We start from the raw sequence: 25,347 nt of genomic DNA on the forward strand, positions 1-25,347 counted from the left end.
TCAGGCTGTGTCTGCACCACCTGCCCACTCCTCACCCAGCCCACCTGGAGGGTAAGGGGGACTCACCCTTCTCCACATCCAGGCAGCCGGACCTGGACTCCCGCCCACCGATGCCAACTGACAGCAGGCCCTGCTTCATGTCTGCAGGAGGAGAGGGCTTTTGCATGTGCCCTTTGCCCCAGCCTGCCCCTGGTCCCTCTGCCACTACAATCCCTTTGGTGGGCGTTGGAGGGATCTTTAGACACAAATCCAGTCTACCAATCCCAGTGCCCCAAATTGGTCCCCCAGTGAGACCCCCATGTGCCACACTCTCAGCTCACCCCGGAAGAAAGCGGCGTCCCCTCCTGGGTAGCCCTGGGGCAGGGGCACCTTGTTCTCTGTCTGGCTCAGGATGGTGGTGAGGACGCAGCTGAGGGCCCGGGCGCCATACTGAGCAGAAGGGCCAGGTCAGAAGCTGGGTTCAGGCACCTGGGACCCCCTCCTCTCCAGAACCCCCAACCTCTCTGGTACCTTGTTCTCAAAGTTGTACTTGCTCAGGTCTCGGGACTCAGTGGCTCTACGGTCCCCGTGTGTCAGAGCCCCCTGTTGGGGATGGGGGAGCCTTCACACACTGCCCACACTCTTCCCCACTCCCATCTTCAGGTGGCCCCCCAACAACTCCCATGACCAACCCCTGCCCATCTCACTTGGGCTCAGTCTGACCACTCACCAGGCTCTCTAGTCGCTTGGCAACAATGGAGGCAAACCTGCGCTCTCCAGCCAACTCTGAGATGAGGAAGATGTATTCTGGTGCAGAGACTTGATTGGACCGATGGGTCCGGCCTAGAGACACAAGGGCTCTCAGGGGCCAAACTGATGGGGCGGGGACAAGGCGAGGGCATTCCTGGGGCAGGACAGGGGCAAGGCCTGGGTATCCTGGGGTAGGGTGTCCAGGGGAGTGGCAGGGCTCACCAAATTGCTGGATGGCACGGTCAGCACTCCAGGGCAGCTCAAGTGTCATGTGGACCCGGCGCCGCTGGTTCTGGACCCGACGATCGGCTTGGAGAGAGACTCCAGAGCTGGAAGCCTCAGAGATGATGGCCACAAGCTAGGGGGATGTGGATGGGTCAGGGTGGTGGGGCAGGTGGTGCCTGCTCTTCCTTGCCCACATACCTCATATACCCTGGGTCACCCTGATGTGTTGTTCAAGGTGAACCACACAGAAGGTTGAGGCATACTCTATGGGGTGGGGGCCATGTAGGCTTTGAATGAAGTGTGGACCATCCCAAGGTCACCCCTGGAAGGAGTGGCAGCCCCACCCTTCCTGCTTTCCCGCTGTTTCTTTGGGCAGGTTTCACCAGGGGGTAAAGTTAAGGCAGCCAGGGAGGCCTGTGTCCCCCACCTTGGACACATACACCCAAGCAAAGCACTCATGTGCACACAGCCACATGGGGCTGGAGCGATCAGTGGTCCGGGGCCAGCTCCTTAAGACTAGAACTCCTGCATCTCCTACCCAGCAGGCCTTCACAAGCTTTTCCTCCCCACCCACATACACTGGCACACAGGGGTACCCCACCTCCATGTCCCCCACCTTTTCCCCTCTCATGAAGCGTTCCTTCTCCCTGAGGTTCACGTGGTCGATGGAGAGGCCCTGCTCCGCCCGAGACTCGAAGGCCACAGTCCCGTCTGACCTGGACACCACTCGGCCCTTCCTACCAGTCATCTGTGGCAGGGCAGGAGCAAGGGACATGCTGTCAGCCCGTGTGGCTGCACAGAGGCTGGTCCCCCTGTGCCTTAGTTTCTGTGTCTCCCCCATCCAACCTCTGCCCTGGGTGAGGAGAAGGGCTGTGGGCCCTGGGCCAGAGCATGACCTCTGCCCTGGAAGCAGCCACATGAGGCTACAGAAGATCTGAGGTGGCACCACAGGAACATCCCATACAAGAAAGAGTATAGTGTGTGTGGGTGGGAAGAGAGGACAGGCAGAGAAAACTGGGAGTATGGGGGTCCAGCCTGGGGCCTGAGACTGCACCGAGAACCCATAGGCCCAGGGGCACATGGGGTGTTGTGGGAGGAGGGCATACCTCCTACAACTGGATGCTGGACCCTGCAGTTGGCCTCCCAACCTCACAGTGCTAGTAAGGACTTGGATTGGCCACCAGGGGGCACCAGAGTCTGAGTCCTAATGGGAGCCCTTCTGGAGCTCACCTCTGCCACATGTTCAGGGCCCCCTAGCTGGTTGATGAGCTCGTCCAGGGTGTTGACTGGCAGCTCTCGGCCCAACACCTGCACCTTGGCCAGCAGGTCCTGCTTCAGCCGCTCCACTCGCTCCAGGATACCAGGTCCATGGGGGTCTCGCTGTGGGGGACACAGGAGGCCTGTGGGGGCCGCAGGGTCAGGGGGGTGACCAGCCAGGTGACCTGACTAAAACTTAACCCACAGCAGAACTCAGCCTTGGGTCCTTGAGGATGAAGGGTTCCCTCTAGCCTCAGCGACAGCCAGGTACAGGGGAAGTATAGGGGCCTGGACATTCTCCCTAGCCCCAGACTGCCTGTGTGTACCCAGCTCTGCTGCTGACCAGCCATGGGGCACTGACCTCCCCTCTCTGAGCTTATTCCCCAGTTGTAAAGAGGGGAAACCCTGGGTCACGGGCCTCACCACGGTTGTCAGCAGGGAGCCCCACAGCATCCACAATAACCACATCATCGTCCACCAGGGACTCGGGGGAAGAGTGGAAGTCGCTGTCCAGGCCGGCATCTGACTCGGTGCTGCTGTCATCACTGATTCGGATCACGCCTGCCATATCGTATGCTGGCCTGGATGCCTTGGCCCCTCGGCCCCTAGGCCGCCCTAAAGGGGAGGAGCCAGAGGTCACCTGGGCCCAGCCCTGTTCCTTTGCCCTATATGGGTCTGACTTGGGGGCCAGTTCATGGCAACTCACAAGTGGGCATTGCAGCTGGAGGCTGCCCTCAGCAGCTCTCTTGGGAAACTGCAGTCAGGGCACCCTGTGCCTGTTGACCCCTGGATGCCTCCCTGCAGGTAGTATGTGGTTTCACTCCTCCCTAGCCCTCCTTTGCAAGTGGACGGTGGGAAAGGGGCACCCCTTAAAGCAGAGGGAGCAGCAGGAGTGACTGGCTGACCTGGGATGATGCTCAGAAAGGAGGGACTGAGAGAGGCAGCAGGAGAGAGGACAGAAGGGAGCCCCAGGAGGGCCACAAGCCAAGAATGCAGGCAGGATGGGCACTTACGTTTTCTCTTACTGCCTGTTCCTCTGTCTCGCTTTCTTTTCGTTGAAGGAAAGTGCTTCTGAATTAGTGACAAAAAGACGCCCCTGAAAGAGAAAAGCATAGTTTATCCTTACTATGAGAATGAGCATGCTGTCTGCCAGGAGACCTGGAGGGGGTGCCAACATGTGTGCAGTAAGGTCTGAAGGACAGTCTCAAGGGAGTGGTTTTGCTGTGAGGCACTGGGTGTGGCCTGGGGTGCTGGGTGGAGCTGACCAACTCTGAGAGACAAGGGACTGGACACATTTGGTGACTCCCAAGATGAGGGCAGGTAGGGTGGGTGCAGGGACCTGGGGGCTGAGCCATAAGGAAGAGCTGCCATGCTGAACCCTTGCTCACAATGGGCTAGGAAGGGGTTTTGGGGACCTTGAGGGTCAGTCCCTAAACTTTGAGAGGTCTTCCTTAAAACGGCGCCATCCCCATGTGCGACGGGCTCATTCTGAAGTCTTGGGACACTCCAATGACCCTCCAACCCCTGAACTCCCACAGTTAACCTTTGTGGCTTTAACACTAAGCTGGGTCTAAGGTCCCTGAGGATGAGGCTCAGCAAATGTGCCCTAGCCTCCCATGGGTGAAGTCACAGGGCAGGGCCCAGCAACAGGTTACTGCTGGGGAGGCTGAGGAAGCCATAGTGTGAGGGGGTCTCTGGAGTGGCCACCCAACCTGTCCCCACGTGCATCACTCACTCAGCGGCTGAGACGAAGCAGTCAAGCTGCCCATCCTTCTCATCCAGCACCTCCCGAGTCCGTGCCTCGCCTGTGGACTGCAGGCCAATGACCACGCACTGTGGGGGGTGAGGTGGGAGTGAGCCACTTGGAACCCCCTCAACAGCTCTAGAGCACCCTGTTTGCCTCAGTGTCTCCCTCCTTCCTCCCCTGGGTCCCGGCTGGCTGCCAGGCCCCCACACAACCAGACCCACCGGGGAACTCTGCACGGCAGCTGCCATCCGGCCTCAGCTCTCCAGACCCCCTCACTACTGTGGTTCCTTCTGGGGACCCGGTAGCCCTGGATGTGGAGAGCCCAGGGCAAGGCCACACCTGCCGCCTGCTGCAGGGAGCTGGGGTCAGGCAGGACCAGAACCTTCCAGACCTCAGTTCACTGTCCCCACCCTTGTCCTCCTGGACTTAGCCCAGTCACACTTGGGCTTGTTTGTGATTGTGACATTAGTGCCAGATCCACCCACTCGCCCCCCAATGCACAAACGTAGGGGAGAGGCCTAGCCACCACTGCCGCCAGCTCACCTTGTCCTTGGCCAACTCCTCCTGGGCCAGCTCCACGAGCCGGCGCACTTTGGCAGCAATGCACAAGTACTTGAAAAAGCGCTGGTGGGCTGACCAGAACTGACCCCACAGGGACTTGCGGGACTCCAGGCCAATCCAGTCGGCTGCCTGCTGGAACACGCCCAGGGCCTCGGCCCACTGCAATGATATGCCACATGAGGCCGAACTCACTACTGCCCAGCTGTCCCCTAGCCCCACCCTGCTGGAACATGGGATTGGGGGTGAGGGACCATACATAGAGCAACATAGAGGTTCTGCAAATACCTGAGCAGTCAGAAACAGTAAAAACCCAAAATCTGTGATGCCATGTGTGGGCATGATTTCAGAAAAGAGGCATCTGCAGTGACTATGACCAACAGTCACTTGATTCTCAACACTTTAGACAAAAGACTTGCCCAGGATGATCCTGTTACCTGGGGACACTAGGCCAGGTCTAGGACATCTGCGACTGTCACAACTGGGGCCTGGGGGATGTTCCTGGCATTGAGTGGGTAGGAGCCAGTGATGCTGCTCAGCAGCCGGCAGCACCCGGGGTAGACCCCCACGTTGAATGACCTGGTCCTGATGGCAGCCGTGCCAAGGAGAAGACCCTGTCTTGGTCTGAGGCTAGGGTACAGCACGGCCAGACCCGATGCTCAGGGTCTGTCGCGTGCGGGTGTGATCTGACAGTGAGGACATGGGAACCCACCACACACGAAGGAGATGGTGAAGATTAGGGCCAGGCCACATCACACAGAGATGTGGACGCTGAAAACAGCTGAGGGGAAAAGTGCTCGTGACATCATGAGGAGGGTGGTGGAGCCCACATCACTATAGCCACTTAAGAATCCCTGCCTTGAACAGAAACGAGTCTATGGCTCCAGCCAAGTCCTCCGCAGGTGTGCTGGCTGCTTCTTCCTTTCTGTAACCTGACAAATGCATGTAGTGTCTTTAAAGACAGATGCTGAAGGTGATGGGTGTAATTTCAAGAGGAAATACACAGTGTGTTCATGCAGTCAGAGACCCCTGGCCACCCTGCTCACCAACAGGGCTGCTTGGTTGTAGACACGCTCGAAGGTTGGGTCCAGTGGGATTTCCTCAATTCGGAAGGTGACACCACTGAAGCTGAGCTGGCGTGCAATGTACATGCCACTGACCTTCATGTCCATGGCAACGATCTCCATGGCGCCCACACCCCTGTGGATGGAGACAGGGATGCCTGAGCACTGGTAGGGCCCTGGCTGACCACATGCTGAGTCCCACTGAGTGATGGAGCCACTCCATGGAGGGGCTGATGCCCAGAGCTGAGCCCTGAAGGGCAAGGAAGGGCCAAGTACACAGAGGGAATGCAGACAGCAGGTGCAAAGACCCTTTGCTCCCATCTGCCTGATTTTCCTGGGCTGAGAAGGGGCTGTGGGGGATGCAGGAAGAGTAGGAAGGGGCTCTTGTCCCTAGAACAATAGAAAGTACTGGACAATAAAGGAAGGGCAGGATTTGTGTTTTAAGATCCATCTGGTTGCTGAAGGAGTATGGGCCAGGGTGAGGACTGGGCACACTGACACCAGTCCTCTGCATATGATGAGCAGGGCCCTTGTGGCTCCCCAGCCACCCGTCATGGACAGGGAGGGGCATTCACCTTTTCTCAATGGCATGCAGAAACTCCTCAAAGGTCCGAAAGGGTGTACCCTCACCCCAGATGCCCAGGCGGCTCATGTAGATCATGTTTCGGGGCTCAGAGGCACCTGGAGGGGAAGGGATGGGAGTCAGCATCAGTTCTTCTTACCCAGCAAGATTGGGGGAGGATCATGGAGAAAGCACAGGTAATGACCCAAGGGCCAGGTGTGGGGACCTGAAGGTCCTAGGAAAGTGCCCACAGCCAAGGAGTTGGAGCTAGTTGGCAGAGGGAAGCCCCTGATAGGGGCTGGCATGCACAAAGTGTGGAAGTTATTGCTGGCCTGGGGGGAGCGAGCTCCATCTTTGGGCCAGGCTGTGAGGTCACTGAATACATGGCACTTGTGATACTGCCCACCCCGCCATGGCTGCAATCAGTGATTGTTAATCAATGACTGCACCTGTTATCAGGCTTCTTCCCTGCCCCTAGCAGCTCCCCACTCACCTGTGGCGCTGGCGTACACCACCCTGGCCAGAGGCAGCTTGTTCTGCAGGTCCAGCACGGCCTTGCCCATCTTGGTGGAGCTGGCATTCTTAGCTTTGTGACACTCATCAAACACGATCGTTGGCAGGCATGGGTTAAGGACTGTTCTAGAAGGTGACCATCCAAGCCTACCCCTTTCTGGTGACCATCCCAGCCTACACCTTTCATTGGTGAGCTCAGCAATGTGCTGGGGGGCGGGGTGTTTGACCATGGGTGGGGGCCTTAGGGTGTGCAAGGTCACCAGGGCAAGTGGGAAACAACCTCTAGGCCCCCACATGACTACTAAAGGAAACGTAGCATGTGATGGCCTTGCGAAGACCTTACAGATGACACTGATACAGACATGTGACAATGAACATGAAGAGATGGGAGCCTCTGAGTAAGAGAGGTGGGCTGTGACTTCCCATGGGGAGATGGGGGTCTCTCTCTAGGACTTCGTACAAAGCTACACTCATCCCATTAAAAAAAGATATTGAAGAAACAAATTGTAAGATGTAGGAAGTTCTTAATATTTTAAGGGGAAAAAGTTACAGGTGTGCCTCTCCCTCTGGGAAGCACACCTGCCCTTGTCTTTCAAGCCCCTTTCTTCTTCCCTTCAGGTGAGTTACCTTTGCCTTTCCCTCTGTCAAGTTCCATGGGCCCTTCTTTTGTTTCTGTAACTTGCTTCCTGAGGCAACGCAGCCCAGCTGGCTCACTTCTGCTACCTCTGTAACTTTCTACATCAACTTTCTCTTATAATTTGAAAAAAAAAGTTACAGGCAAGTATACTTATCATGGGCCTATTTTAAAAACAAGGCATGTGTCTACACAGATGTGCACATGTACATGTGAAATGCATGTAAAGGGCTGACAGAGGATTTGCACAATTCAAATGAAAAAGTGAGTCTGGGGCTGAGCAGTCACTCCTCAGGGTTAGACATCAATGTTGTATTCTTTCACACTATCCTTCCCCGGGCTGTGCAAGGTGTCCTATGCATGCCCAGGCCACACCAATAACCTTGTTTCTTCTTTGGGTACACTGGGCCCATGTCCCTCTTCGTATCTGACTGTGACCAGGAGCTCCAGAGCCGGCCACCCCACTTCTGGAATGGCCCCAAGGACACAATGAGAAGGGGTGATGGGCTCACATCGGGCTATGTACCACACAGACTGGAAACCCCAGGAATGCCCATGACGGGGAAATGGCTAAGAACAGAACAGAGCAGCATGGTACACAGTGACAAGCAAACCTGCCTTGGCTCAGGTGGGGAGAACACTAGTGTGAGATGGCACATGAGGCACACCCCGGGAGGGGGCGCACAGGAGGATGAGCCCTGCAGGTGCCCACAGCACTCAGCAGATCCAGCGTTGCACAGGGGGGATGTGGGGAGCAACATCCATGCCCAGGGCAGATCCTGGGATTTTGGCGGCGGGGGGGGGGGGGGGCTGCACAAATCCCCAGAAGCTGAGGGCCTCCCACCCAGTGCCTCACTTGAGGGGTGAGCCTAGGGGGCTGGAATTTGCAAAAGTAAACAAAGACGTGTTAAACTGTGCTGTTGCTGCCACTTTCCCATTCTTTGCTTTTCCAGTCTAGTAGAAGAAGACAAAGTTATCTAAGTATCTAAGTTTTGAGAGACAAGGAAGAAAAGGTAGAGGAACCCCAAAATCTTGGGGTGGGTACAGGAGGAGGAAGAAGGGCTCTGCACCCCATGCCTCTGCCCAAGTGGCATCTTCTCACCAGCGAACACCACCCAGAGTCTGTGGTCACAGTCCTGCCAGCTGGAGACAGGAGGCCTGGCCAGACTGCAAGGGCTGGAGAGCAGCGGTCACCGAGAGGGAGAGCTTCCCCTGAGGGTGAGTCTCCCAAGTCCTGTGACCTCTAACAGGAAGTCCTCCCACACCAGGATGTTCCCAGCCTCCTTGGATCCAGGAGCCCCTCAAGCCCCTCCTTTAATCCCGCCCCTGAACCCCATCCATGCAGCCACTCCTCCCCACCTCAGCCCACCTCCTCCAGCCCAGATCTACCCTAGGTGCCCACTCCTCCCCCTTCTCCGACTGCTCCAGTTCCCTCCTCCTCCCACCCCTGGTGCTCTGCTGCTCCTGTCCCCTCCACCCGCCTCTCCTTTGTGTCTACCCTGCCTCCTCCTCCCTTCCCACCCCTCCCACGGGCCAGGATACCACACCATCAAAGGCCTCCCCGCACCATTCAAGGATCTGCCGGATGCGCGTGCGATGCTGCCCGCCAGCCTGGCTCTCCCCGATGAGGGCTGAGTAGGTGGCGAACAGGACGCCCTCTGAGGTAGTGTTGTCACCATACTTGATCTGGAGAGAGAGGTGGGCATGGGCATGCTTGTGGGTCACCAGGACCCTTCACTGGGCGACAGGGAGGGGGCTGCCCACCCACCTTGCTCAGCGCGTGCACCGCAATTTCAGGGGCATCGATATCACGCAGGTCACGCTCCGCATCATACTTGAGATCATTGGAGACACTGAACCTAAGGGATGAGGGCTGATGGGTGTCAGCTATCCCCCACCAACCCCACCCAACCCACGTGCCAGGGGAACACGCACCACAAAGACTTCTTGCGGCCCCGCAGGTAGTTCTCAAGGATGATGCCAGCCACCGTGCGCCCTTTGCCCACACCTGCACCGTCGCCAATGAGGAAGCCTGCCCGCTGCCCGCTGGGAAGCAGGATCTCATGTTGCTGTGGGTGTGGGGCAGTGATCAGAACTCCCATGTGGGATGGGGTTAGGTGGGCACTGGAAATCTCATGGGTACGGAGGTGGGTGGTGCACTGAGACTGCCCCCATGCAGTGTGTGGTCAGGTGGGCACCAGGACACCTCCACGTGGGAAAGGTAGGGTGGCCACTGTACACTGAACATCCCCCATGAGGTACAGAGTCAAGTAAGGTATTGAGACACCCGGACAGAGGACAGGGTCAGGTGGGAGACTCCAGGTTTACCTGGCAGGCATAGGTGATGGCCTCCAGCTGCAAGGCAGAAAGGACCCCGCTGTCTGAGGCGGGCAGGATAAGGGTGTAGGTGATGTCTGGTGGAGGGACGCTGGACAGCGTGCTGGTCTCCACAACACGGTCTGGGTGCTGCTTCCCGACCTTGGCTAGAGGGGCAGAATCAGGGTCTCAGCCGGGTAGGACCAGGATGGGGGTGGGACTAGGATGGGGCCCAGCAGAGCAGAGTTGGTAGAGGGGGCCCATCAGTACTTTGCACAGACATTGAGGGGCAGACCCATAAAACCCTCCCTGGGCAGGGAGGAGGCTGGGCCTGGAGGAAGTGGGCTTACTTTCCATCATACCCTCTGAGCCACCTCCACCTTGGTTTGGGGCAAAGTTTGGATTACTACCAGAATTACAGAACTGTACCTCCCTCCACCCCTACCAGGCCCACCTTCACTGCTTCAGGGACCCCAGAAGTGGGTGCCCACCTGCAAAAGCCCTGAGGCCCAGTGGGGATGTGCACAATTGTGGTCACCTGCTGGGGGTGTCCTTCAGGGGTCTCCTCCCACATGCCGGGGGCCAGGGGAGGCCATGCACTCACACTTGGATGGCACGTAGTCCGCATAGATCTCTGTGTGGCCCAGCTCCTCTGCTTCATCCTCCTCTGCCTCCTCCTCCTCCTCTGGCTGATTCTGAGACTAAAGACCAATGTCCTCATGGTGGGGACAGCCCTGTTGCCCAGTAAGGCCAGCCTCTCCCAAAGGGCAGGGACCTGATCCACCAGCCAGCCCAGTGATGGGGGTGGTGAGGAGAGAGCCCACCTACCATCCCCAACATGATGCCTCCCAGGACCTCAGTTTCCCCACCTGTAAAATGGGCACACCCTTCTAAGCCAGCCCAGGGTCTAACACACAGTAGGTGCCTGAGTGTGAATGGCTTTCCTTAGTCCTAGGAAAGGAAAGGGGCAGAGCTAGGAAAGGGGCCCAGCTCACCTGGTAGCTGACAAGAAGTGGGGTGCTGGGAAGGGAGGACACAGGGTCCTCAAGGCCAGTAAATGGACCACTGGGTAAGAACAACTGGAAGAGAGATGAAGGGGTGGGTGGACATGAGCCTGCAGGCTGGACGTGCCAAGGAAGCACCTTGGTAGAACCACCGGCCTGGAGTCAGGCTTTCCAGGCCATCCTCATGCCCCTCTGCTTCCTTCCTGTTGCCTGCCAGGTGGTTCTGGTGAAAGACCCCTCCCCTTGAGGTATAAGTCAAGCACAAGCCTTCTTCCGGGGGGTCTGGTGGCCAAGACCTACTGTATGATTCCGAAACATGCTTCATGAAAGTAACATGTGGCCATCCTCATCCTCCTCAGCCCCATGCAGACCCACTGTCCCAGACCAATGACTGTATGTGCTGGGTATCCCAGACCAGAGGTGCCATTTATGGTCTCAGAGGGACGAGGGTCACCAGGGGATTTAGTCACGCAAACCAAGTTGGTTTTATGACTCTAGCTGTTTCCCAAGGCTAAGAACATGGTCAAAGTTTTTTTTTTTTTTTAAAGAAAATAAAAGGGAAGTCAGAAACCTATGCTCAAGTCCCTCTCCATTTTTTTTTTTTGAATTAACAAAAACAAATAGCCTCAGCCAGGTTCCCAGAAGGCTGAGTCAGGGTTCCCGGCGCGTGGGCTGGCCGCTGCACAGTACTGCACAGTATGAGCGAGCGTTGGGATTCAGCTGCCCTTACTTCCTCCTCCCAGGGACTGGGAGCTTCCTGAGCACCCTGGGAGGTGTGGGGGATGCCAATGTCCATTTGGCTACTCTGCCTAGATGCTGAGATGGGCCTGGATTGTCCACCAAGGCTGGTAAAGGCAGGGCCCTCGCTGGGCTGCCCTGGAGGGCAGTACCTGTCCCCCTGCCAGGCCCATGCTGGGTGCCCCTACTGCCTGGTCCTGGGCATGTGCTAGAGTCTGGGCCTGGCATACTTACGGAACCTGCTCCCTTATGACTCTCCTGGACTGGCCTCACTTCCTGGCTCCTATCTGGCCAGGTACAGGGCCCACCACTGACCTTAGGGCACACCAGACCAGCTCCTGTCACAGGGTTCTTTGCACAAGCTGTTCTTGCCACCTGACCTGGCCAACAACTCCTCCTCCAGCCCCCAGCCCCAAAGTGACCTCTACATAGGGATTTCCACTGCCTTTCTAAGCTATCACGTGACTTCACGTTTAGTTAGCTTAAGATCTCTCCCCCTTGACACAGCTGAAACCAAGACCAGGTCACTCTGTGTGTGTGTGTGGGGGGGGGGTGCGTCCTGAATACTATGGAGGGCTGAGCAGCACCCCTGGTCCCCAGGCACTCAACGCCAACAGCACCCCCAGTTGTGACATCCACGGATATCCCTAGATATGGCCAGGTGTCCCTGGGAGCGGGACCACCCTGGGTGAGAACCATGAGATATGACATTTCGCTCATATCCTGGGGACCTCCGTCTCCCCAACAGGTCCAGCACAGAGCAGGGTGTGGAGACCGAGCCACTGAAGGCACGGGGCAGGGGTGTCTGGCTGTGACACCACTTACACAGGAGGAGGAGGAGGGTGCCCAACACAGGAGCTTCGCCCACAAACCCTAGTGTTTTCTGGGCCACAGAGGAAACGTGAGGGCCTTGGACCAACAGCCTCATTGATGTCTGAACTGTCCTGATCCTCCTGCCAGCCCAGAGGCTTCAAGGTAAACTGACCTTGTCATGGGTGGAGGAGCCGGTGCTCACGTCCCAGATGGTGGGCACCTGACTGAGGCTGTCGGCAGGCAGGAAGTCAGGGGTGTCTGGGATGTCCGAGAGGGAGTCCACAGATGAGGAGAAGATGGAGGCATTGGAGAGGTCATCGAGGTACGAGGATTCCTAGAAGACAGACCAGGTGAGGGCGCAGCTGGGGCAGCTTTGTGACAGGCACACAGGGGCTGGCCATGGGGCAGATGCTGCCCAGCCGTGAGTGCAACAAAGCTCTGATGTTGGCCATGGTATGGACGAGCCCTGAAAACACAACACTCATGAGAGAGACCGGACCCCACAAGCTGTGCACTGACTCCACTGAGGTGACACCAGAAGAAGGTGACACCTGCTCTGTGCCTTTCCTGGCCCATTCCTGTGGAGGAGGTGACACCAGGTAAAAATTTGTCAGGACTCAGGGGCCCCACACCTGTGGGCCTGCTTCACAGAGGTTACACACAGTGTATAGACCTAAATTTAAAGAAAATCGGCACGACACCAGGGGCACTGGTGCTGCCCCCACGCCCCTACCCCTCAGGCAGAGGCACTGAATGCCTGCATGTGCCTAGCCTGCACTGGACATAGGGACATGTGAGGCCTGGCCACTCAGGGGTACTGGACTGGTGGGGAGAGAGCCACCAACCAGACTGCCCTGCGGCACCCGCCACCTGTTTTGCAGACAGGGGCCCCGAAAGCCCAGGAGCTGGGTAGGGTGCATGGGAGTTACCTTCAGCCAACACTACTGAGAGGAAGGCCCACAAGCCCTCCCAGATGAGCACCTCTCCTCCAGCCTGCCCTTTGAGGCCACAGAGTCCCGGTCACATTGACACCAGGCCCCAAGCATTTCAGTCCGTCTGTGGAAGCATTTCCTGAGCAAGTGGGGCCAGTGGCCTTGGCAGTGGTCTTGGCAGAGGCCACCCCTAGGGTCCAGGCAGGGCTACCCTCCTGGAGCCCCAGACCTTGTGCACCACTTACACATCAGAGGCATTGAAGAGCCATGGCCAGGTGTGCTGGGGGACATGCTGCACTTGTGTCCCACCAACCAGTACGGGAAGAAAAGGAGAATGGGCTGAAGGGTGGGGGTCTGGGGCCTTGTGGGCTCAGTTCAGTGGACTCCAGGGAGGAAGGGTACCCCAGAACCCACTCTGATGTGCCTGTAATGCCATAGCTAGCAGGCCCAAGTCTCAGCCAGCACCCAGGCCTACCCCATGGCCCTGTGAGGCCCATATTTCTGGAGCTCCCCTCTCAGCAATCTGAGTCAGAATCAGATCCCTATTCCTGGGGGTGAGGGGAGCTGCAGATGACCCCATCAGTTTTCCCAAAGCTCTGACTCTGACATCGGCATATACAGAGCCCCAGAAAGAGGCAGGCTCCAAGGGAATGGAGAAGGAGACGGGCCTAGGGTCCACCCAGTGGCCTCTCCAGGGACGGGTGCATGCAGGAGCCTCAGTCTTGCCCACCTGGACAACATCTGTCCTGGTGCCAGCCGGGGGTCAGGGGACATGCAGGAAAGACCAGCCTTGGCCAAGTCAGCTAGCTGGTATAAGGCTAGGGGCCTTGGGTGAGTCTCCTACCCGCTCCCCCCCAGAGCCCTGGTTATCCAGGTACATAGGGAGCCATAGGGGCCAGCCGCACACTCCTGTGGTGTGCAAGGAGGGAGCTCAGACTACCAGGCCTGTCCTCACCCTTGCCCCTGACAGCGAGCAGCCTGGACCCATGTGGGGGCAGGGGTAGGGCAGACCCAGACTACCCCACTGCTTCCAGCAGGCAAGACTCTGTGATCTGGATAGGTCCAGGGGAGGCGGCGGGGCCTTAGGCTACCTAATGGAATGCAGGAGCAGCTCAGGCACCAGGCACAGGTGGTGGCTTGTGTAGGTTTATAAAAGTCCAGAGTTCCTAGGTTTATAAAAGACAGAGGCAGGAGCTGGAGGGAGCACACCTTGACACTCCTGGGTGCCCAGCCCACTTACGCAAGAGCCAGGTGATTCAAAAGGCCAGTGCAGCTATCTCAGGAGGAACTGAGGCAACCCGAGGCAACCATGGGCAAGTCTGGCCCTGCCGACCCCAAGGCCGGACCTCCCCTGGGTTCTACCTCTCCCAGGGCAGTGGGGCTCAGAGGTGGCTCAGCCCAAGTCTGGTGGATGATGCCAAGGAAGGCCAGGCTCTAAGTCTTGCTACCTGGTCCCTGTAAAGTGACAGAGGCAGAGACCCCAGAAATGCCTGCAGGCTGGGCAGGGTGTGGTCTGGGTGCAGATGGAGGTAGCCACGTCTTTGGTGAAATCCCTCTGGGGCCACAGCTGAGTATGCCCTGGTGGGCACCACCTGAGCCTAGACAGACTAGCTCCTGGGTGGCTGATAGGTGGTTCTGCTTTCGGAGGCCAAATGGTCCCTGAGTGGTGGGCAGAGCCTGGGGGCAGAGGAGGGAGAATGGCCCTGGCAGCAAGTGGCTGCACAGAGGTACCCCTACCCAAGGGGACGGCAGATGGGAAGGGGACTTCCCAGTGGAGAAGTCTGACTAGCACCACAGCTAGGAGATGAGGATCGACATGAGCCAGGAGGAGGCCTGGGGACAACAGGGACAGTGATGTGACAAATGAGCAGGGCACATCCCTCAGTTCAATCATGAGAAAGACACCAGAAAATCCTGACTGGGGACATCCTGAAAAGACACAGTCCAGGTGTCCACGTAAGAAAAAAGGGAAACTGACTTAGTCGGAGGGGCTGAAGGGGAAACTGAGGAAATCAAGTAAATATGGACCTCAGTTATTAATGACGTCTCAGTCCTGGCTCATCAGCTGTGACAAAGGCACTGCAGTGATACAAGGTGTGAACAGAGGGCTGGATAGGGGGACATGAGAATATACACCATCCACAATGATTCTGTGAAATCTAAATCTGTTCTAAAATATATCATATGTTAAGAAAGTAGGTGCTCTTGTCCCCCACCCACTCTGGGGACACTGCCTCCAGACACCCCGACCAGCTGCTAGCAAAGTGGGGGCCCCTAAATTCTTGGGCAAAGGAAGGAGGGGCCTCACATGGGTCATCAGGGTTCAGGGGAGGTGAAGCTCCCAGGGATCCTTCCAGCTGCACCCCCTGTGCAGGGTGGGGAGCTGGACGGAGGTGAGGACGGAACCCTTCCTGGTGGGGACCTGATTCCCAGCAGATATCAGCAGACCCCCAAGACCACTCAAACCCAGAACTGTCCTCCTGGGGTTCCCACCTAAAGCATCTCTCCCCAGACCCCAGACCCCCACACTGCTCTCCCTGCTGCAGCCCCTGAGTGGGGAGGGAGCCGGCTAACAGCTCTGAGGAGCCAGGAGAACATGGGGTCATCTGCTGCAGTTACCATTTCTACAGCATTTCAGGGACCCCGGGATTAGGTGAGGGGATGGCAGGACATGTTGGAGCTGCTACACAGTGCCCCTCCCCCGTGCCACAGCCCAGCACGGGACAGGATGGCCCTCCACCCCTGACCTAGCTCAGGGCCTCCCCCAGGGAAGCTGCAGCAGCTTAGCACCCCCCTCCTAGCCAAAGCAGACCCCCAGAAATGACCTTCAAATGGGTTCTTTCACTGTTCCAGGCAGGGGCTTGATGCTTACCTGGGTCCCTGGGGAAATGAGGAGTTACAGGGATCCATTCCCACCAATCCCAAACCGGGTCTGCCACTGCTGGCAGAGACTCTGATGGGTGCCCCCGGACACCCCAGAGCCCATGAGACTCCCAAGTCCAACACTAGGGCCACCGGTACCAGAGCAAGGACTGCAAGCACTCAGACACAGCCCCTCCCACCTCCTGCTGGCTACAGGCACTTTCATTTTGTGGCGCCTCCGTGGTCCCTCCCCTCGTCCCCACCAGTTCTCAGAAAACTCCTGCAAATTCACCATTGCTGCCAAAAAGCCAACAGGAGCCAGGAGGAGGGGAGGGGCCCCGGGTCTGGTGGGTCCAGGCAGCCCTCAGAAGGTCCCTGCCAGGTGGGAGGGAGCCAGATTACCCTGAGGCTCAGAGGGAGTGTTACCTTGTTGAGTTCTGCAAACTGCAACCAGAACTGTAGCTGGGACATGGCGTGGCCGCCGGTGGGTCCCCTCGAAGGAGCGCTCCCTCATGACCTTGGGCGCTGGGCCGGCAGACAGCAGCCAGCTCCTAGCTCTGCTCTCAGCCCCAGCCAGGCTGCATTTGCATGTTGGTTTAGTCACCACCAGCGCCTACTTCCCCTAAGGCCGCTGACTTTCAGGAAATGATGCCTGCCTGGTAAGTCAGGGTGATTACTGGCAATGCAGGGACAATTACTGTACAGGGCGGAATCTAGCCACAGAGGCTGTCAACAACGCACCAGTCCGCCAGGTCGTACCCTGCCCATCCCTGGGTGCCCCATCCACAGTGGCCAGGCCCCTCTGCAGGCGCTCAGGGTTCAGATGGGATGCAGGGGGGGCAAACTGGGATGCTGGGCAGCTCCTCCCAGCCCTGCTTCAGTTTCCCCAGACGGCTGGGTTCTATTCTACCTGGCCCCCACCCCTTGTTGGCTGGGCCTGGTGGGGACCTTCTGCTGTTCCTGAGATGCCTGCAGCAGTGATTCTAAGGGGCACAGGCCCCAGGACACAGGGAGGAAACTAAGGTCCCTCCCACTACTCCATGTCTCCCTACACTCTCCTGGGCCCAGCCCCTAGCTCCTCAGCCTGAACCCAGCTCCATGGCCTTCACCTACCATCCTGGGGCTGTCTCCAGTGCCTCCTGGGCACCAGAGGGCCTTTGCCCACGCTGAGCTCCCCCTGGAAGTCCTCTTCTCGGGCACTCAGACCCACCCAGCTCTTTATCCTCCATACTTGCCAAGGACTCTGCCTGCCCCTGAAGCCCTGTTCCTCCCCACCCCACCGGCCCCTGCCTCCCCTCACTACCGCACAGGGCTAGGACCAGGAATGGATGGTGGACAGGGTATGTAAAACCATCATGCCCTGCAGGTTGAGGACCCTAGGCACAGGAACCCACCCCGTGGGAATGAATGGGTGGTCACGGGATCCAACTCTGCAGTCCAATGAGGCCACTGAAGCGGTCCCTGTCCTGTCCCCCCACACAGCCGGGGGCAACAGGGACCCTGACAATGTGCCCTGCCAGGCTGTAGTCACCACGGGTGGGAGGAAAAGTGCACACATGGCAGAGAGCTCATGAAGACACTTGACACCACAAGGATACTGGAAAAGGCAGGTTGTAAGTGAGACAAACTGTACACCTGAGGGACTGCTAGGCTGAAACAGATGACAGTGACAAGTGCTGGCAAGGACAGAGAAGAGTAGGAATCTTCAGCACACTGGTAAGAATGTACAACAGGCGTCTGTGTCTCTGCAAAACAGCGAGAGGTTCCTCCAAAGCCCACACAGTTTCCACGAGACCCTGCAATGCCACTGCTAGGTGTCCAGCCAAGAGAAATGCAAGCATGCCTAGAGGAAACCTGTGTGCGCACGTCCACTGAGGCTGGATTCACAACAGCCACAAGGCAGGAACAACCCAAATGTCTGTCAGTGGACAAATGTGGTCCACCCACACGCCAGAGTATCACTCAGCCATGAAAATGAGTGAAGCTCTGATACTCGCCACAACATGGGTGGACTTTGAAATCATCATGCTCAGTAGGCGAAGCCAGATACCAAAAGACCACATGATGTGATTTAATTTATGTGACATGTCCAAAACAGGCAAATCCACAAAGACAGGACATGGGTTAATGGTTGTCAGGGGATGGGCATGACTGCTAAGGGGGACAAGGCTTCTTTTGGGGGTTAAGAAACAATCTAGAACAAGACAGCGGTGACAGTTGCATAACATTGTGAATATACTTTAAGAGGGTGAATTTAAGGTATGCAAATTTTGTCACCATTTAAAAAATAATTTCTTGGAATCTTTAATGACAGGAAAACATAATAACAAAATAATTTAAAAAAACAAACTTATTACTAGGTTTACTGGACATAAAATTTGTCAAGTTGCCAGTCACATTTGTAAACTCTGACTCTGTCCCTTGTATATTATCACCAGATGGTTGGCCGACTGGCAAAGGTGATCCCAAGAAGACAGGGAAGCCAAGATGTGGCTGGGGGTCTATAGAAAAGGAGGGGACACTGCTTGGGGAAGTCGTCACCCGCTGGGCACCTGGCCACCTCATCCACCCCGACTGGCTGGCCAGTGGCCCCGCCGCCCTGGTGACCATGGGCTGCGGGTCTGCAAAGGGCCTGGATGGGAAGGTAGGAAGGCACCAAGTCAGGTCTGGGCAGAGGCCCTGGTTGAAGTGAGACGGGTGCCTCGGGTTCCAGTGTGGGTGGGAGCCGCACCCAAGGCTGGTGGCTCCAGCCCTCTAAGTGCAGCCAGGCCCTGTGGGGCTGCCCAGAGGCCCCAGTTTCCTGAGATCCCCCCCTCTGTTTGGGGGTCTCATCCCTTACCTTCTCCACCTGCCTTATCAGTTTCTTCATACACACTCAAAGTCTCAGGCCACCACTGACCTGGGCCACAGGTAGCCTGTCTGTCCTCAAGTTACAGCATGTTAAATTAAAGCCAGGGAGTGAGCAGTACTCGCTGGGCAGAGGGGTAGGGAGGGCACTACAGGGCCCCTCAGGCACATCTCACTGCTAGGATGTCCCTGTTGAGGGCTCAGTTGTGTCCCCCAAAATGACAGGTTTGAGTCCTAACCTGTGAACTAATCCTTATTTGGAAATACGGCCTGTGCAGGTATAATCAGGAAAATGGGGTCACACTGGAGTGGGGTGGCCCTAGGGCAGTGACTGCTGTCCTTCTAAGAAGAGAGAAGTATGGACACAGACACACAGGGAGAAACAACATGAAGACAAAGGCAGGCACTACAGCGATGCGGCCCCAAGTCCAGGATGTCCAGAGCACCTAGAAGCTGGGAGAGGCAAGAAGGACGCCGCCCCGCCCTGTGAAACCTCTGGAGGGAGGGCAGCCCTGCAATACCTTGATCTCAGCCACCTAGCCTCAGAACTGGGAAGGCACTCATCTCTATGGTTTTAAGTTGCCCAGTTTGAGATACTTTGGGGAGTAGTCTCACGATGCTCCTAAAACTCCCCCTCAGACAGCTCTGCTCTCAGCCCATCACAGAGCCAGCTGCCTGGTGTGGGCCGAGTGGTCTCAGCTGCATGCCACCCCTGAATGCTTTTCGGCATTGCAATCAGGAGGGGCTGGACCCTGACCAGGGACTTCGGAAGAACCTGTGGGACACCCCCGGGCCTCTAAAACCTCCCTCACCTCCTTCTTCTCTGGTGTCTGGGTGGCCCAACTTCCACACAGAGACCCTCAGGATACACCCACACTCCTGCCCCCACAGGGTCCTGGCCCTTGGCACAGACCACAGTGGGGGTGTTCTGGCTGGTGGCCCTCAGCGCAGACCTTGGAGGGGTTCCTGGCTGTGGCCGGGTATGAACCAACAGGCTCCTGTGAGAAGGAATCTCATGCTGTCTTTTTGCCAATCTTGGTAACTGCTAAGAACGCACTGGTGAGCCAAGACCTCTGACCCCATGAAATCCACATGCCAAGCAGTCAATGCCACCTGCTCCATGCCAAGGAGGGAGCTGCCGAGAGTTTGTGAAGTATTTTTCTGAGCCATGACCTCATCTTGTCTTCCCAGAAGCCCTGAGATGCCATGCTGTCTGTGTGAGGGGTGCTTAGCACACGGGAGAGTCATCCCCAGAGCCTGGCCAAGATGTTAGGGGTCCAGGTGGCCTTGGGAGATGTCAGGGCAGCGCCTGCTCTAGGAAGTGAGCATGTGGCAGGGTAGGGGAGACAGAATGCTGAGATGCTGAGTCCCTCACCACCAACCCTGACCTGACATGTCCCCAAGCATTCCCCCACATTCAGCCACATTTGGAACACATGTCCACACAAAGGCCTGTGCATGATATTCATAGCAGCAGAATTCACAACAGCCGAAAGGTAGACACAGCCCACATGCCCAGTGATGGATGAATGGAGAAACACGATGTGGTCCATCCACACAGTAGAACATTACTCAGCCATGAAAAGGAGTGAAGCACCAACACTTGCTACAGTGTGGATGAACCCCAGAAACATGATGCTAGGGGAGAGAAGCCAGACACAAAAGGCCACAGTGTGTGGTTCCACTTATGTGAGTTGGCCAGTACAGGCACATCCAGAGACACGAAGTAGACTTGAGATTGTCAGGAACTGGGGGAGGGAAATGGGGAAGGGATTTTCCTCTGCTGATAGGGGATGGGATTTCTTTTGGAGGTGATGAAATGTTCCGACTAAAGACAGAGGTCCAGGGTGCCCAACACAGTGAGTATACTAACAGTCACTGAATCCTTTGATATGCAGGTTGTATCTCAATGAAAAATAAACTACAAAGAAAAGCTGCATGCTCACATACCCCAGTGTGAGCCCCTTGAGCTGATCAGATCTCCAACCAGAGACTTGGGGGCCTGAGTGGCTCCATGCCAACCAGTGTCAGAAGAAGAGGAGGCCCTTCCTTGGGGAGGTAAGCGATGCAAGGGCCAAGTCAGGGAAGGAACAGCCCGAATCTGGGCCAGCCCAAGTGGTTGCAAGGGAGGAAGTGCTCCACTGGGGACACACATGAACACAGGAAATCCCAAGCAGACAATCCTGATGGCAGCTGATCATAGCCCACATTGATATAAATGAATGACTGAATAGCTAAAGGGAGGGGGCAGCTGTCCCTACAGAATGCCAGCTGGTCAGCAGAGCAATGAGGAAAACACTCTCTGCCAGATGGATGCCTCAGTCACAAGCGCTATAGCCGACACCCATTGACAAATGATAAGGCCATCCCTGCCCCCACCACAAGGGGCCAGCACACCTGCACAACCTTGTGTGTCTGTCTCAGGACGAGGTGGAGAAGTAGCAGCTTCAGAGCAGGCACTGGAGGGATCTGGGGGAGGCTGCCCCATCAGGGATCAAGGTCAATACTGTTGGCAATGAGGTACATCAATAGCAAGGCCTCAGAGACAATGTACTGAGGCAGACGCAGGGGCTGGTCGGTGGGGCTCCTGCCCTAAGCACAAAGCCCCAGGCTCAGCCAGTGAGGCAAAACCACGACAAACCCACGACCGACCAATGCTCTTCAGAGACCTCAGTGTTCACCTGGCACTCGTGTCTGTCACAAGCGCTGAGTCAGGCTCATTTCTGCTCTGTGAGATACAGGTCACGGTTATACAGGATGGTGACATGCATGGGAGCTGGGTGAACGAGGGCAGCTGGGAACTCTCAATAGTGTTTTTGCCATTTTTCTGAACATCTGAAATATTTTTAAAATATTTATTTCTTTTTTGGGGACTAAGGGAGGGAAAGAGGGAGAGAAACTTCAGTATGGGAGAGAAATATCAATCAGTTGCCTCTCATACGAGTCCCTGACCACATGAGTTCTGGACTGGGAACCAAACCTGCAACCTAGGCATGTGCCCTGACTGGGAATCAAACTGAAAACCTTTTGCTTTGCAGATGATGTCCAACCAACTGAGCCATACCAGCCAGGGCTCTAAAATATTTTAAAATTTGTTTTGTTGTGAAAACATTCAAATGTACAGTAAAAAGCATCAGAGCTCAACTTTCCAGACAGCCTGGGTACATGAGCCCTCACCACATTGGAACCTGGTCTCGGGCCCTGGGCAGGGGACAGGGTGATGGGGGCTACATCCAGCACAGCTGCCTTCAGAGGCAGCTGAACTGCAGGATCCTCCAGGCTGGGACCTGTGAAGGGTGAGGGCCCATGGAGGCACAGCCAACCTGTCCCCAGTGTTCCTGGGCCTGGGTAGGCTCATTCGTGGAATTGAGGGAGAAACCTAATATGCCTGGGGTTCCATAATTCATCCCAAGAGACAGGAGAAGAGCAAAGACTTCACACAGCAAAGCCAGGGCTGAGGCCAACCACAGGCTGGGGAACCACAGGTCTGGATGCATTCCCTGTGGAGGTGGGGGTGAGATGCTGACTGACCCTGGGGGAATTGCTCTGTCCCCCAAAGGGGAACTAGGAGAAGCTTTCTCCTTGCAGGTAACAGGAGTCACATAGCTCATCTCCTTGTTCTTTTTGTTTTGGCTGCCAGGAGGAAACTTGGGAATTGAGTTTAGTTACCAGGAGGTATATTAGAGACTATGGGTTCATACTCACCCCTTGCCCTCAGCCCAGCTCTAGATTTTTCACTCCAATTCCTCCTGATTTACACAGCAGTGGGGAACACTTCCAGAGTGTACATGGGCCACGCAAGGGATTTGCACGGTGTATCGTTTTCTTTTCACTGCTATAATAAATTACGGCAAACTTCCTGGCTTAAATAGCACACGTTTATTACCTTATGCTTCTGGAGGTGAAGAGTTCAACATGAATCTCACAGGACTAAACCCACGTGTAGGCAGGGCAGGTCCTTCCGGAAGCTCCAGGGGAGAATCGTTTCTGGCCTTTTCCAGCTTCTAGAGGGTCCACATCCCTGGCTCGTGGCCCCTTCTCTGTCTTCACAGCCACCAGTGCAGCCTCTTCCATCTCTGACTCTGACCCTCCCACCTCCCTCTTGTGACGGTGCTATGATGATCCTGGGCCCCCCGGGGAAACCAGGGTTGCCTCCACCTGAGGGTCCTTGACTTAATCCCACCTGTAAAATCCCTTTACCATGTGAAGTGATATCCACAGATCCCAGGACCAGGATAGGGACATCTTTGGGGTTGTGTTCTGACACATCCACTCAGTGAAATGCATTTTTTTCTTTCTTTTAGGCTCCTCCAGCTCCCATGTTCAGGGCTCTAAAGCAACCTGTATAAACAGGTTTCTTAGAGCCAGGTGTCAGAAAGGTCTGGGGAACACTTGGCTTGGCCAGGGGACAGACAAAGAGAAGCTTTCCAGCCCTAAGCCTCCTCCATGGACCCAGAGGCTCGGGTGCTTCAGAGGGGAGAGTCCTGGGCCCCCTGTATAATCCAGGCTCAATGCCATCTCAGGATTCTTGACTTAATCTTATCTGCAAAGTTCCCATGCCACATGAGGTGATGTGTTCACAGGTCCCAGGACCAGGATAAGGACATCTTTGAAGCTGTCCTGGAGCCAGCCACCATGGAGATGTCACTTAATCTGAATCAGGAGAAGAGGGTGCCTGTGGTGGGCCTGGTGGGCCAGCCAGGCTTGGCTATAAAGGGTCTCAAATACTAGGCTCAGTCTGGACCCCCTGGCTTGGCCCACAGGCCCAAGGGTCATGAGCAAATTGCAGGATGCTGACCAACAGGGCCTCAGGACCCCTCAGCAAACTCTGGTTTCATGTCCATCTGATCTCACGCTCAGAACTGGGGTGAGATTTTGCTGGAAGGTTCTGCTGCTTTAAAAGGGAGATCTGGGTCCAAGGTGCCCCAGCAAGGCAGCTGGAAGGGGTGATGGGCCATTATACGTTCAGCAGGCGCTCAATAAACATCTGTAGGATGGATTCATGAACTCCGAGTGCTAGGAAAGGCAGTGTGGCGCCCCAAGGGGTTCTCGGCTGAGAAACTGCGTCGATTCTTGGCAGAGCAAGGGAGGTGGTGGGAGCCAAATGCATTAGAGAGAGAGAGATGGGGGAGTAAGGCGGGGTGGGTGGCCACAGGGGTCAGGAGGCTTCCAAGGTCCCTGGGCTCCTCATACCCCATTCCTTAGTTTGCTCATTTGCACATTAGATGATGCCCCAGCTGGGGAAAGTGTCAAGAGGTAACAAGTCTGGATATAGAGTCGAGTCTGAGATGGGTGGAGAGGAACTTCATCAGAGCTCTGAGAAGTCCCCAGCACTGCAGGATAAGCCAACATCCAGAGATGCAGCAGACAGGGAAGGGTCTCCAGCCAACAGCCAGGGCACCCTGAGAGGCTGACCACCGTTGGACACTGACACCTCCCGAGGCCTGGCAATGGCACCTGCCCAGCCACAAAGGCCGGGGTTTCCTTGTGTGCTACAGCTGAAGGAAGGAACTGTGAACGTGCCTAGAAAGGCTACAGGGACGTGTCCACAAGGTCTCTCATCTCTAACATCTCGGCCCTTATCCTGGGGGACTTGGGGTCCCAACTTTCTCCTGCATGGCCCCTAAGGGGCAGGTGAGGCCTCTGCTCCCATCTCCATGAGGCCCAGCCTCATCTGTTCCCACGCAGTCACAAGGATCACTGAGGAGCAGCTTAAACAATGGACATGTGCTCCCACAGCCCCAGGGGGCGAATGTCCCAGGAGGGTCCCTCCCACCTCTCCCAGTTCCCAGTATCCTTGGCTAAAGCCCCATGGCCCGGTCTCTCCCTCCATGGTCACGTGATTTGTCCTCTGTGTCGGTGTCTCCTCTTCTGTCTCTCTAAGAATTCGCTGAGTTTAGGACGGGCCGAAATAACCAGCGTCCTCTCACCTCCAGGTTTGGCTGATCACTCCTGCAAAGACCCTCCTGCCAAAGAAGGACCCATTGGAAGGATCCAGGTGGATGTGGATTTGGGGAGCATACTGGGCACCACAATACACACCCTTTGGTCAAGCTCTCTGCCCAGTCCTGCTGAAGCCCTAAGTACAGAGAACAGCGGGCTACAGTGGGTGTGAGCCAGCTGAACAGCCTATGTGGACCCAAGTGAGTCTAGTGGGTTTGAACTGGCTGGTTTGTGCTGCATCCCTCCATAGCCCATCCCCTCATGGGCCACATGTGCTCCCACTTCATAGTGGGGAGACTGAGGCCACAAGCTGAGTGCCTACTGCTTCCTCCCTCCTTGATTGGCTTGGCACTGTCATATGTGGGTGGTTCCCAACTGTATGCCGAGCCAAACCACCCCTCTCCAGGTCACAGAGAATAGGCTTGGGCCAAGTATTTGAAGTTTCTGAGGGAAATGCAGTGCTGAGGTTCTAACAGCCCCGGGTAATCACATTTCAACAAAGGCGCCAGCATTAGACCAAGCGTGGGTTCCTTCCCACAAATCATCTCCACAGAGCTTGGTTTTCCAGAGCTGCCATGAGGAGACAGGGGCGCTGCAGAAGAA

The 25,347-nt window shown here is 56.4% G+C and overlaps 1 protein-coding gene across 6 annotated transcripts in view; it reads right to left on the reverse strand.

The window, feature by feature from the left end:
* SBNO2 (strawberry notch homolog 2) overlaps positions 1–25,347 on the reverse strand; it is a 55,774-nt gene that overhangs the window by 3,262 nt on the left and 27,165 nt on the right. For 4 of the 6 annotated variants that reach the window (XM_037042329.1, XM_037042327.1, XM_037042326.1 and 1 more), the window contains exons 6-26: positions 12,333–12,494; positions 10,601–10,684; positions 10,210–10,306; positions 9,618–9,772; positions 9,225–9,358; positions 9,058–9,148; positions 8,833–8,975; positions 6,636–6,754; positions 6,156–6,261; positions 5,563–5,716; positions 4,502–4,678; positions 3,947–4,044; positions 3,225–3,307; positions 2,635–2,826; positions 2,185–2,354; positions 1,571–1,702; positions 952–1,087; positions 710–822; positions 511–582; positions 321–429; positions 67–141 (exon numbers count right to left, since the gene is read on the reverse strand). In XM_037042329.1, coding sequence (XP_036898224.1) covers positions 67–141; positions 321–429; positions 511–582; positions 710–822; positions 952–1,087; positions 1,571–1,702; positions 2,185–2,354; positions 2,635–2,826; positions 3,225–3,307; positions 3,947–4,044; positions 4,502–4,678; positions 5,563–5,716; positions 6,156–6,261; positions 6,636–6,754; positions 8,833–8,975; positions 9,058–9,148; positions 9,225–9,358; positions 9,618–9,772; positions 10,210–10,306; positions 10,601–10,684; positions 12,333–12,494 — 2,602 coding nt within the window. Of the gene's footprint in view, positions 1–66; positions 142–320; positions 430–510; positions 583–709; positions 823–951; positions 1,088–1,570; positions 1,703–2,184; positions 2,355–2,634; positions 2,827–3,224; positions 3,308–3,946; positions 4,045–4,501; positions 4,679–5,562; positions 5,717–6,155; positions 6,262–6,635; positions 6,755–8,832; positions 8,976–9,057; positions 9,149–9,224; positions 9,359–9,617; positions 9,773–10,209; positions 10,307–10,600; positions 10,685–12,332; positions 12,495–16,380; positions 17,160–25,347 lie in introns of those variants that run through there. The other 2 variants (XM_037042330.1, XM_037042332.1) reach the window with 2 other exon arrangements.

Source organism: Sturnira hondurensis, unplaced genomic scaffold (assembly GCF_014824575.4).
Source record: "Sturnira hondurensis isolate 20B ecotype Veracruz unplaced genomic scaffold, ASM1482457v3 Scaffold0003693, whole genome shotgun sequence".
In the NCBI taxonomy this organism is placed as follows: domain Eukaryota; kingdom Metazoa; phylum Chordata; class Mammalia; order Chiroptera; family Phyllostomidae; genus Sturnira; species Sturnira hondurensis.